Source organism: Blennius ocellaris, assembly GCF_963422515.1.
Source record: "Blennius ocellaris genome assembly, chromosome: 13".
Taxonomy (NCBI): domain Eukaryota; kingdom Metazoa; phylum Chordata; class Actinopteri; order Blenniiformes; family Blenniidae; genus Blennius; species Blennius ocellaris.
In genome coordinates, this window is record NC_137662.1 from 702,883 (window position 1) to 718,240 (window position 15,358).

At 50.5% G+C, this 15,358-nt stretch overlaps 1 protein-coding gene across 1 annotated transcript in view; it reads left to right on the forward strand.

Moving 5' to 3' along the window:
* slc18a2 (solute carrier family 18 member 2) overlaps positions 1-15,358 on the forward strand; it is a gene marked incomplete at both ends in the record, with an annotated part of 66,194 nt that overhangs the window by 26,323 nt on the left and 24,513 nt on the right. Inside the window, 3 exons of the mRNA XM_080507265.1 lie at positions 383-441; positions 529-612; positions 4,140-4,232. Coding sequence (XP_080363391.1) covers positions 383-441; positions 529-612; positions 4,140-4,232 — 236 coding nt within the window. The remainder of the gene's footprint in view (positions 1-382; positions 442-528; positions 613-4,139; positions 4,233-15,358) is intronic.

A 15,358-nucleotide genomic window follows, 5' to 3' on the forward strand; every position in this document is an offset into this window, starting at 1 on the left:
CATTAAAAACTACATTTAAGAACAAATAATTCTTATAATTAATAATAAATGTTATTTTACAGCACGAGAGATAAAATAACAGTTTAATTTAACTACATTTAAAGCGAATATAGAATCAACTAAAAGAGTTGAAATAGCTAGTTGAACGTTTGTTGACAACATGGAGAATCAAAATGTGTTTTCTTTTGTCTTCTTGTAAATTGCTAGAATATACATAGTTTATTCATAAATGGATCTACTCATTTGTTCAAAGAACTAAAACAGAAACAGCAAGGTCTTCATGATTGTCAGACGCAGACAGAAAGGTGGCAGTGCTGCCGAGGTTTGGAGGAGCATGAAGCAGGATGAACTGCTCACCTGGACATCTTCTCTGCCTCCTCAGGATAGGATACCAGCTGCCCATATTCGTTGGCTTCTGCATCATGTTCCTGTCCACCATCAGTAAGTGCAGAACACTTCTTCTCTTCTTCAACCTCAACGTGTTTCTGATGGCTCTCATGTGTCTCTGCTTCTGTCTCTGCTGTGAAGTGTTCGCCTTCTCCTCCAGCTACGCTCTGCTGTTTGTGGCCCGGTCGCTCCAAGGTGTGGGCTCGTCCTGCTCGTCTGTGGCAGGTAAGACCTCTGGTGTTTACTTGGGGTTTACCTGGTGTTTACCTGAGGTTTACCTGGTGTTTACCTGGGGTTTACCTGGTGTTTACCTGGGGTTTACCTGGTGTTTACCTGGGGTTTACCTGGTGTTTACCTGGGGTTTACCTGGTGTTTACCTGGGGTTTACCTGAGGTTTACCTGGGGTTTACCTGAGGTTTACCTGGGGTTTACCTGGTGTTTACCTGGTGTTTACCTGAGGTTTACCTGGGGTTTACCTGGGGTTTACCTGAGGTTTACCTGGGGTTTACCTGAGGTTTACCTGAGGTTTACCTGAGGTCCGTTTCACGAAGCAGGTTTATGGATTACCCCAGGTTGATTAACACCGAGTTGAGGGAAATGCGGGATTTTCCGACGACGGGAGGTAACTCCAACCAGAGGAAGCGGGGTAACTCCAGCCTGTTTCACGAAGCGGTGTAACGTCAACTCCCAGTCAGTTACCGGGGCAACAGACGCTCTAGAACTAACCTGGTCGGGAGCAGGTTTTTGTCAGTGAACCTGGAGTTTTGCTCTGGCTCCGCCCCCTTTCAGACGGACACGGGATTTCATTTCCTCATTCAGCGGGGGAGTTTTGGTGAAACAGTTCTGCAGTGCCTCATTCCAGAGGCAAATTAGACGTCAACTTTATTCCCTCAATATAGAATGTGCTTTTGATAATGATCCGATTGATGAAGGCGCAGCATTACTTCGCCCAGAATTTAATATTCGCATCATCAGACCATAGATGTACTGGCATTTGCAGACACCTTCCTTTTTGAGCGGTACGTTTTACTGCCGAGACCATTATGTACATCCACAGTTTAATCGCTCTGTACATTAGCAACATCACCAGCTGAGCCTTGCCCTGACGTCATAGCAGATATTGTGTGTTGCGCTGAGTTTCCTCGCAAATGGCAGAGCTGTCAGAGACACCATATGCCATCATCACTTCGGGGTCTGATCACCACCACCACCACCACCATCACCACCAAATAAAGACATGATGCACAATTCATTTGGTCTTTTTTATTTCCTACAAATACAAGCGCTAGTTTAGTTAATGTAGTTAGTAGTTAGCATAATTCACCTGGGACTGTACACCCACCCTTAACTTGTGCTCCAGTAGTTCAATTTACACATCTGCATTTCCTTAGCAGTGTTTTCCATCTTCTGGAGCAGGTGGAGTCTATAGATGTGTTTTACAGATAACTGGGAGGACACAAGGAGGACATTCAATTATTACAGTTGGACATGAATTCCACAGAATGAACCTCTGGTGTTTACTGAACATCTGTCTCACTGTCAGTCCCTGCAGTGGATGTTGAGGGACCCTCCTGCTGCTGCCCAGCCAGGCCCTGTTAAAAATAATGTGTCAATACTTCAGTGTAGACAAAATATCACTCTTTATTCCACCACAATGTTTCAGAAATGTAAAGAGGATGAGAACTATCATACCTCTACAGGCCTTTGTGGATCCTCCTCTGTAAAGGCAGCAGACAGGGTTTCCTCGTACTCTTCATCCTACATGAATATGTTTCAGTATATTTAAACTACCATTTTGCAAGATCTTTGGAGTGTTGCCTACTTACAAGGTCTGTTGTGGCATGAGGGGGTCCAGCAGGCAGAGAGCACCATCACAATCTGTTGGGTGACAAAAAAAAGACATGATGGGGAAATAAAGATGAACAGAAATAGGCTTAAAGAGATATATCGGCCTCGGCATATTCTATATTATGAAGGAAGTGGTATCTTGAGGGGTGAGGTCTGAAGAGGAGCTCCTCCAGGGATTCCCTCAGCCACTGGCCTCCCAACATTCTGCCTCTGTTAAAGGTGGAGGTGCTGGGCCACCACCCGTTTTACATCTGCCTTCTTTCTGTTGGCTGAGTAAAGTCTGCGTTAGTTTAGCCTTATTTATTTGACAGCACATGATATGGGTGAGACATTTATGTGTTTGAAAACAGCATTATGTTGGAATAAAACACCTCACAGTCAAATGGCCACTTGATATTTACTGTACAATGTCACACATGATCAACATTACGTTAAGAAATGTATTGATTAACAATTAAATTAGCAGCGGTCTTACCCGATTGGACAATGTTTTTATATTTCACTTTCAGCTGCTGCCAAGAGGCTTCTCCCCCGCGGAATTGCACCTAAAAGAAATAAATTAATAAGCTACCATCAAGCAGTATTCCCTTGCAATAATGTTGTGATGACAAAGACGTTTGAACTTACACATTCACTTGAGCAGCAATCTTCTTCCACGCCGCCTCCCTCTCTTTAGCAGCCGCTGCAACGTTGCATTGTTTTTTTAAAATATGTTCATATTGGCCATATGATGGGATCAATACTTCCTGCTCCACTGGCGTCAAAAACTCCGCCCTCCACGTCTCAGTTGTCATGGTGACTGGTTGAATCGGGGCTCCATTGATGCGGTCTTTTTAGAGTCGTGGTGCACGCGCTTGACTCCAGGTGAAACTACTCCGAGTTCATCAAACTGATCATAATCCGGCGTCGTGAAACCGAAAACTCCGCGTTTTCTGTCTCAGTGTAACTCAACTCAGAGCTCGGGGTTAAGCTCAGGGCTTGTTAAACCTGCTTCGTGAAACGGACCTCTGGTGTTTACCTGAGGTTTACCCGGGGTCCGTTTCACGAAGCAGGTTTAACAAGCCCTTCCTCTGGTTGTTACCTCCTGTTGTGAAACAGGCTGTAGTTACCCTTCTTCCTCTGGTTGGAGTTACCCTTCTTCCTCTGGTTGGAGTTACCCCTCTTCCTCTGGTTGGAGTTACCCTTCTTCCTCTGGTTGGAGTTACCCCTCTTCCTCTGGTTGGAGTTACCCTTCTTCCTCTGGTTGGAGTTACCCCTCTTCCTCTGGTTGGAGTTACCCTTCTTCCTCTGGTTGGAGTTACCCCTCTTCCTCTGGTTGGAGTTACCCTTCTTCCTCTGGTTGGAGGTACCCCTCTTCCTCTGGTTGGAGTTACCCTTCTTCCTCTGGTTGGAGGTACCCCTCTTCCTCTGGTTGGAGTTACCCTTCTTCCTCTGGTTGGAGTTACCCTTCTTCCTCTGGTTGGAGTTACCCTTCTTCCTCTGGTTGGAGTTACCCCTCTTCCTCTGGTTGGAGTTACCCCTCTTCCTCTGGTTGTTACCTCCCGATGTGAAACGGAAAACCCCGCATTTCCCTCAACTTAGTCAAGTTAATTGACCTGGGGTTATCGATAAACCTGCTTTGTGAAACGGACCTCTGATGTTTACCCTGGTGTTTACCTAATGTTTACATGCCTGAAAATGGGCAGAGCAGAGAGTGTCTCACACTGAAAAGATGGACAAGAAGCCAGAGTTACAAAAGAACAGAGAGAATCCAAGTCTTACTCACAGGATGGCTGATAACCGACGGTACCAGTGCAGATGATCCAGCATCTGGTGGAATCAGCTGCAACTGCACCACATCTCTCTCTCTATATATATATATATATATATATATACACACTGTACATATGTTGTGTGTGTTTCAGGGATGGGGATGCTGGCCAGTGTTTACACAGATGACGAGGAGAGAGGTCATGCCATCGGCATCGCCCTGGGAGGGCTGGCCATGGGCGTGTTAGGTGTGTGTGCACAGTGCTCTCTCTCTCACACACACACACACACACACACACACACACACACACACACACACACACACACACACACACACACACACACACACACACACACACACACACACACACACACACACACACACACACACACACACACACACACACACACACACACACACACACACACACAGACACACACACACACACACACACACACACACACACCTTTAGAAAATGTCCCCCATCAACCAACAGATGAATAAAACAAAATACAATCAAATACAATTTGAAAAATAAACTTAGAAGAGTCTGATTGTTCAATAAGTACTTAGTCACTTTGTTCTGCAGTAATGATGAGTAACTTTACTACTACTAATAATGCATAGGTTTTATATATCACGCTTTTCAGAACACTCATACATCCTCATATCGCATCATTCATTCCCTCCATTCTGGATGCTGGTAAACTAGGTCTGTCGACAGGCTGCTAATCTGCACCATCAGCCCTCTGACCACCACCAACCACTCACTCTCTCACTCTCTGACCACCACCAACCACTCACTCTCTCACTCTCTGACCACCACCAACCACTCACTCTCTCACTCTCTGACCACCACCAACCACTCACTCTCTCACTCTCTCACCCTCTGACCACCACCAACCACTCACTCTCTCACTCTCTGACCACCACCAACCACTCACTCTCTCACTCTCTCACCCTCTGACAACCACCAACCACTCTCTCTCTCACTACATTCACCCTCTGACCACCACCAACCACTCACTCTCTCACTCTCTCACCCTCTGACCACCACCAACCACTCACTCTCTCACTCTCACCCTCTGACCACCACCAACCACTCTCCCTCACTCCATTCACCCTCTGACCACCACCAACCACTCTCTCTCTCACTCTCTCACCCTCTGACCACTACCAACCACTCACTCTCTCACTCTCTCACTCTCTCACTCTCTGACCACCACCAACCACTCTCTCTCTCACTCTCTCACCCTCTGACCACCACCAACCACTCACTCTCTCACTCTCTCAGCCTCTGACCACCACCAACCACTCACTCTCTCACTCCATTCACCCTCTGACCACCACCAACCACTCTCTCTCTCACTCTCTCACCCTCTGACCACTACCAACCACTCACTCTCTCACTCTCTCACTCTCTGACCACCACCAACCACTCTCTCTCTCACTCTCTCACCCTCTGACCACTACCAACCACTCACTCTCTCACTCTCTCAGCCTCTGACCACCACCAACCACTCACTCACTCACTCTCTCACCCTCTGACCACCACCAACCACTCATTCTCTCACTACATTCACCCTCTGACTACCACCAACCACTCTCTCTCTCACTACATTCACCCTCTGACCACATCCAACCACTCACTCTATTGCTCTCTCACTCTCTCACCCTCTGACCACCACCAACCACTCTCTCTCACTACATTCACCCTCTGACTACCACCAACCACTCTCTCTCTCACTACATTCACCCTCTGACCACCACCAACCACTCTCTCTCTCACTACATTCACCCTCTGACCACCACCAACCACTCACTCTCTCGCTACATTCACCCTCTGACCACCACCAACCACTCACTCTCTGACTACATTCACCCTCTGACCACCACCAACCACTCTCTCTCTCACTACATTCACCCTCTGACTACCACCAACCACTCACTCTCTCACTACATTCACCCTCTGACCACCACCAACCACTCTCTCTCTCTCACTCTCTCACCCTCTGACCACCAACAACCACTCTCTCTCTCACTCTCTCACCCTCTGACCACCACCAACTCCTCTCTCTCTCACTACATTCACTCTCTGACCACCACCAAACACTCACTCTCTCACTACATTCACCCTCTGACCACCACCAACCACTCACTCTCTCACTACATTCACCCTCTGACCACCACCAACCACTCTCTCTCTTACTACATTCACCCTCTGACCACCACCAACCACTCTCTCTCTCACTACATTCACCCACTGACCACCACCAACCACTCACTCTCTCACTCTGACCACCACCAACCACTCACTCTCTCTCTACATTCACCCTCTGACCACCACCAACCACTCACTCTCTCACTCTCTCACCCTCTGACCACCACCAACCACTCACTCTCTCACTACATTCACCCTCTGACCACCACCAACCACTCTCTCTCTCACTACATCCACCCTCTGACCACCACCAACCACTCACTCTCTCACTACATTCACCCTCTGACTACCACCAACCACTCACTCTCTCACTGTATTCACCCTCTGACCACCACCAACCACTCACTCTCTCACTACATTCACCCTCTGACCACCACCAACCACTGACTCTCTCACTGTATTCACCCTCTGACCACCACCAACCACTCACTCTCTCACTATATTCACCCTCTGACCACCACCAACCTCTCACTCTCTCACTCTCTCACCCTCTGAACACCACCAACCACTCACTCTTTCACTCTCCCACTCTCTCACCCTCTGACCACCACCAACCACTCTCTCTCTCACTCTCTCACTCTCTGACCACCACCAACCACTCACTCTCTCACTGTATTCACCCTCTGACCACCACCAACCACTCACTCTCTCACTCTCTCACCCTCTGACCACCACCAACCACTCACTCTCTCACTACATTCACCCTCTGACTACCACCAACCACTCTCTCTATCACTACATTCACCCTCTGACCACCACCAACCACTCACTCTCTCACTCTGACCACCACCAACCACTCACTCTCTCACTACATGCACGCTCTGACCACCACCAACCACTCTCTCTCACTCTCTCACCACCACCAACCACTCACTCTCTCACTACATTCACCCTCTGACCACCACCAACCACTCACTCTCTCACTCTCTCACCCTCTGACCACCACCAACCACTCTCTCTCTCACTATATTCACCCTCTGACCACCACCAACCTCTCACTCTCTCACTCTCTCACCCTCTGAACACCACCAACCACTCACTCTTTCACTCTCTCACTCTCTCACCCTCTGACCACCACCAACCACTCTCTCTTACTACATTCACCCTCTGACCACCACCAACCACTCTCTCTCACTACATTCACCCTCTGACCACCACCAACCACTCTCTCTCTCACTACATTCACCCTCTGACCACCACCAATCACTCTCTCTCACTACATCCACCCTCTGACCACCACCAAGCACTCTCTCTCTCACTTCCTCACTCTCTCACCCTCTGACCACCACCAACCCCTCTCTCTCACTACATTCACCCTCTGACCACCACCAACCACTCACTCTCACCCTCTGACCACCACCAACTCCTCTCTCTCTCACTACATTCACTCTCTGACCACCACCAACCACTCTCTCTCTCACTACATTCACTCTCTGACCACCACCAAACACTCACTCTCTCACTACATTCACCCTCTGACCACCACCAACTCCTCTCTCTCTCACTACATTCACTCTCTGACCACCACCAAACACTCTCTCTCTCACTACATTCACCCTCTGACCACCACCAACCACTCACTCTCTCACCCTCTGACCACCACCAAACACTCACTCTCTCACTACATTCACCCTCTGACTACCACCAACCACTCTCTCTCTCACTACATTCACCCTCTGACCACCACCAACCACTCACTCTCTCACTCTGACCACCACCAATCACTCACTCTCTCACTCTCTCACCCTCTGACCACCACCAACCACTCACTCTCTCACTACATTCACCCTCTGAACACCACCAACCACTCACTCTCTCACTATATTCACCCTCTGACCACCACCAACCACTCACTCTCTCACTCTGACCACCACCAACCACTCACTCTCTCACTACATGCACCCTCTGACCACCACCAACCACTCTCTCTCACTCTCTCACTCTCTGACCACCACCAACCACTCATTCTCTCACTACATTCACCCTCTGACCACCACCAACCACTCTCTCTCTCACTACATTCACCCTCTGACCACCACCAACCACTCACTCTCTCACTCTGACCACCACCAACCACTCGCTCTTTCACTCTCTCACCCTCTGACCACCACTCACTCTCTCACTACATTCACCCTCTGACCACCACCAACCACTCACTCTCTCACTCTCTCAACACCACCAACCACTCACTCTTTCACTACATTCACCCTTTGACCACCACCAACCACTCACTCTCTCACTGTATTCACCCTCTGACCAACACCAACCACTCACTCTCTCACTACATTCACCCTCTGACCACCACCAACCACTCACTCTCTCACTATATTCACCCTCTGACCACCACCAACCACTCACTCTCTCACTGTATTCACCCTCTGACCACCACCAACCACTCACTCTCTCACTGTATTCACCCTCTGACCACCACCAACCACTCACTCTCTCACTATATTCACCCTCTGACCACCACCAACCTCTCACTCTCTCACTCTCTCACCCTCTGAACACCACCAACCACTCACTCTTTCACTCTCTCACTCTCTCACCCTCTGACCACTACCAACCACTCACTCTCTCACTCTCTCAGCCTCTGACCACCACCAACCACTCACTCACTCACTCTCTCACCCTCTGACCACCACCAACCACTCATTCTCTCACTACATTCACCCTCTGACTACCACCAACCACTCTCTCTCTCACTACATTCACCCTCTGACCACATCCAACCACTCACTCTATTGCTCTCTCACTCTCTCACCCTCTGACCACCACCAACCACTCTCTCTCACTACATTCACCCTCTGACTACCACCAACCACTCTCTCTCTCACTACATTCACCCTCTGACCACCACCAACCACTCTCTCTCTCACTACATTCACCCTCTGACCACCACCAACCACTCACTCTCTCGCTACATTCACCCTCTGACCACCACCAACCACTCACTCTCTGACTACATTCACCCTCTGACCACCACCAACCACTCTCTCTCTCACTACATTCACCCTCTGACTACCACCAACCACTCACTCTCTCACTACATTCACCCTCTGACCACCACCAACCACTCTCTCTCTCTCACTCTCTCACCCTCTGACCACCAACAACCACTCTCTCTCTCACTCTCTCACCCTCTGACCACCACCAACTCCTCTCTCTCTCACTACATTCACTCTCTGACCACCACCAAACACTCACTCTCTCACTACATTCACCCTCTGACCACCACCAACCACTCACTCTCTCACTACATTCACCCTCTGACCACCACCAACCACTCTCTCTCTTACTACATTCACCCTCTGACCACCACCAACCACTCTCTCTCTCACTACATTCACCCACTGACCACCACCAACCACTCACTCTCTCACTCTGACCACCACCAACCACTCACTCTCTCTCTACATTCACCCTCTGACCACCACCAACCACTCACTCTCTCACTCTCTCACCCTCTGACCACCACCAACCACTCACTCTCTCACTACATTCACCCTCTGACCACCACCAACCACTCTCTCTCTCACTACATCCACCCTCTGACCACCACCAACCACTCACTCTCTCACTACATTCACCCTCTGACTACCACCAACCACTCACTCTCTCACTGTATTCACCCTCTGACCACCACCAACCACTCACTCTCTCACTACATTCACCCTCTGACCACCACCAACCACTGACTCTCTCACTGTATTCACCCTCTGACCACCACCAACCACTCACTCTCTCACTATATTCACCCTCTGACCACCACCAACCTCTCACTCTCTCACTCTCTCACCCTCTGAACACCACCAACCACTCACTCTTTCACTCTCCCACTCTCTCACCCTCTGACCACCACCAACCACTCTCTCTCTCACTCTCTCACTCTCTGACCACCACCAACCACTCACTCTCTCACTGTATTCACCCTCTGACCACCACCAACCACTCACTCTCTCACTCTCTCACCCTCTGACCACCACCAACCACTCACTCTCTCACTACATTCACCCTCTGACTACCACCAACCACTCTCTCTATCACTACATTCACCCTCTGACCACCACCAACCACTCACTCTCTCACTCTGACCACCACCAACCACTCACTCTCTCACTACATGCACGCTCTGACCACCACCAACCACTCTCTCTCACTCTCTCACCACCACCAACCACTCACTCTCTCACTACATTCACCCTCTGACCACCACCAACCACTCACTCTCTCACTCTCTCACCCTCTGACCACCACCAACCACTCTCTCTCTCACTATATTCACCCTCTGACCACCACCAACCTCTCACTCTCTCACTCTCTCACCCTCTGAACACCACCAACCACTCACTCTTTCACTCTCTCACTCTCTCACCCTCTGACCACCACCAACCACTCTCTCTTACTACATTCACCCTCTGACCACCACCAACCACTCTCTCTCACTACATTCACCCTCTGACCACCACCAACCACTCTCTCTCTCACTACATTCACCCTCTGACCACCACCAATCACTCTCTCTCACTACATCCACCCTCTGACCACCACCAAGCACTCTCTCTCTCACTTCCTCACTCTCTCACCCTCTGACCACCACCAACCCCTCTCTCTCACTACATTCACCCTCTGACCACCACCAACCACTCACTCTCACCCTCTGACCACCACCAACTCCTCTCTCTCTCACTACATTCACTCTCTGACCACCACCAACCACTCTCTCTCTCACTACATTCACTCTCTGACCACCACCAAACACTCACTCTCTCACTACATTCACCCTCTGACCACCACCAACTCCTCTCTCTCTCACTACATTCACTCTCTGACCACCACCAAACACTCTCTCTCTCACTACATTCACCCTCTGACCACCACCAACCACTCACTCTCTCACCCTCTGACCACCACCAAACACTCACTCTCTCACTACATTCACCCTCTGACTACCACCAACCACTCTCTCTCTCACTACATTCACCCTCTGACCACCACCAACCACTCACTCTCTCACTCTGACCACCACCAATCACTCACTCTCTCACTCTCTCACCCTCTGACCACCACCAACCACTCACTCTCTCACTACATTCACCCTCTGAACACCACCAACCACTCACTCTCTCACTATATTCACCCTCTGACCACCACCAACCACTCACTCTCTCACTCTGACCACCACCAACCACTCACTCTCTCACTACATGCACCCTCTGACCACCACCAACCACTCTCTCTCACTCTCTCACTCTCTGACCACCACCAACCACTCATTCTCTCACTACATTCACCCTCTGACCACCACCAACCACTCTCTCTCTCACTACATTCACCCTCTGACCACCACCAACCACTCACTCTCTCACTCTGACCACCACCAACCACTCGCTCTTTCACTCTCTCACCCTCTGACCACCACTCACTCTCTCACTACATTCACCCTCTGACCACCACCAACCACTCACTCTCTCACTCTCTCAACACCACCAACCACTCACTCTTTCACTACATTCACCCTTTGACCACCACCAACCACTCACTCTCTCACTGTATTCACCCTCTGACCACCACCAACCACTCACTCTCTCACTACATTCACCCTCTGACCACCACCAACCACTCACTCTCTCACTATATTCACCCTCTGACCACCACCAACCACTCACTCTCTCACTGTATTCACCCTCTGACCACCACCAACCACTCACTCTCTCACTGTATTCACCCTCTGACCACCACCAACCACTCACTCTCTCACTATATTCACCCTCTGACCACCACCAACCTCTCACTCTCTCACTCTCTCACCCTCTGAACACCACCAACCACTCACTCTTTCACTCTCTCACTCTCTCACCCTCTGACCACCACCAACCACTCTATCTTACTACTTTCACCCTCTGACCACCACCAACCACTCTCTCTCACTACATTCACCCTCTGACCACCACCAACCACTCTCTCTCTCACTACATTCACCCTCTGACCACCACCAACCACTCTCTCTCTCACTACATTCACCCTCTGACCACCACCAACCACTCTCTCTCACTACATCCACCCTCTGACCACCACCAAGCACTCTCTCTCTCACTCTCTCACTCTCTCACCCTCTGACCACCACCAACCACTCTCTCTCACTACATTCACCCTCTGACCACCACCAACCACTCACTCTCACCCTCTGACCACCACCAACTCCTCTCTCTCTCACTACATTCACTCTCTGACCACCACCAACCACTCTCTCTCTCACTACATTCACTCTCTGACCACCACCAAACAATCACTCTCTCACTACATTCACCCTCTGACCACCACCAACTCCTCTCTCTCTCACTACATTCACCCTCTGACCACCACCAAACACTCTCTCTCTCACTACATTCACCCTCTGACAACCACCAACCAGTCACTCTCTGACTACATTCACCCTCTGACCACCACCAACCACTCTCTCTCTCACTACATTCACCCTCTGACTACCACCAACCACTCTCTCTCTCACTCTCTCACCCTCTGACCACCACCAACCACTCTCTCTCTCACTACATTCACCCTCTGACCACCACCAACCACTCTCTCTCTCACTACATTCACCCTCTGACCACCACCAACCACTCACTCTCTCACTACATTCACCCTCTGACCACCACCAACCACTCTCTCTCTCACTCTCTGACCACCACCAACCACTCACTCTCTCACTGTATTCACCCTCTGACCACCACCAACCACTCACTCTCTCACTCTCTCAATCTCTCACCCTCTAAACCACCACCAACCACTCACTCTCTCACTACATTCACCCTCTGACCACCACCAACCACTCTATCTATCACTACATTCACCCTCTGACCACCACCAACCACTCTCTCTCTCACTACATTCACCCTCTGACTACCACCAACCACTCTCTCTCTCACTACATTCACCCTCTGACCACCACCAACCCCTCTCTCTCTCACTACATTCACCCTCTGACCACCACCAATCACTCTCTCTCTCACTACATTCACCCTCTGACCACCACCAACCACTCACTCTCTCACTCTGACCACCACCAACCACTCACTCTCTCACTCTCTCACCCTCTGACCACCACCAACCACTCACTCTCTCACTACATTCACCCTCTGACCACCAACAACCACTCTCTCTCTCACTATATTCAGCCTCTGACCACCACCAACCACTCACTCTCTCACTCTGACCACCACCAACCACTCACTCTCACTCTCTCACTCTCTGACCACCACCAACCACTCACTCTCTCACTACATTCACCCTCTGACCACCACCAACCACTCTATCTCTCACTACATTCACCCTCTGACCACCACCAACCACTCATTCTCTCACCCTCTGACCACCACTCACTCTCTCACTACATTCACCCTCTGACCACCACCAACCACTCACTCTCTCACTCTCTCACCCTCTGAACACCACCAACCACTCACTCTCTCACTCTCCCACCCTCTGACCACCACCAACCACTCTCTCTCACTACATTCACCCTCTGACCACCACCAACCACTCACTCTCTCACTCTCTCACCCTCTGAACACCACCAACCACTCACTCTCTCACCCTCTGACCACCACCAACCACTCACTCTCTCACTCTCCCACCCTCTGTCCACCACCAACCACTCTCTCTCACTACATCCACCCTCTGACCACCACTATCCACTCTCTCTCACTACATCCACCCTCTGAACACCACCAACCACTCACTCTCTCACCCTCTGACCACCACCAACCACTCTCTCTCACTGTATTCACCCTCTGACCACCACCAACCCCTCTCTCTCACTATATTCACCCTCTGACCACCACCAACCACTCTCTCTCACTGTATTCACCCTCTGACCACCACCAACCCCTCTCTCTCACTATATTCACCCTCTGACCACCACCAACCACTCTCTCTCACTACATCCACCCTCTGACCACCACCAACCACTCACTCTCTCACTACATCCACCCTCTGACCACCACCAACCACTCTCTCTCACTACATTCACCCTCTGACCACGACCAACCACTCCCTCTCACTACATCCACCCTCTGACCACCACCAACCACTCTCTCTCTCTCACTCTCTCACTCTCTCACCCTCTGACCACCACCAACCACTCTCTCTCTCACTCTCTCACTCTCTCACCCTCTGACCACCACCAACCACTCACTCTCTCACTACATTCACCCTCTGACCACCACCAACCACTCACTCTCACCCTCTGACCACCACCAACCACTCACTCTCCTACTACATTAACCCTCTGACCACCACCAACCACTCACTCTCACCCTCTGACCACCACCAACCACTCACTCTCCTACTACATTAACCCTCTGACCACCACCAACCACTCTCTCTCTCACTCTCTCACCCTCTGACCACCACCAACCACTCTCTCTCTCTCACTACATTCACCCTCTGACCACCACCAACCGCTCTCTCTCTCACTCTCTCACCCTCTGACTACCACCAACCACTCTCTCTCTCACTCTCTCATCCTCTGACCACCACCAACCACTCTCTCTCTCACTCTCTCACCCTCTGACCACCACCAACCACTCTCTCTCTCACTACATCCACCCTCTGACCACCATCAACCGCTCTCTCTCTCACTCTCTCACCCTCTGACCACCACCAACCGCTCTCTCTCTCACTCTCTCACCCTCTGACTACCACCAACCACTCTCTCTCTCACTCTCTCATCCTCTGACCACCACCAACCACTCTCTCTCTCACTCTCTCACCCTCTGACCACCACCAACCACTCTCTCTCTCACTACATCAACCCTCTGACCACCACCAACCGCTCTCTCTCTCACTCTCTCACCCTCTGACCACCACCAACCACTCTCTCTCTCACTCTCTCACCCTCTGACCACCACCAACCACTCTCTCTCTCACTCTCTCACTCTCTCACCCTCTGACCACCACCAACCACTCTCTCTCTCTCACTCTCTCACCCTCTGACCACCACCAACCACTCTCTCTCTCACTCTCTCACCCTCTGACCACCACCAACCACTCTCTCTCTCACTCTCTCACCCTCTGACCACCACCAACCACTCTCTCTCTCTCACTCTCTCACCCTCTGACCACCACCAACCACTCTCTCTCTCACTCTC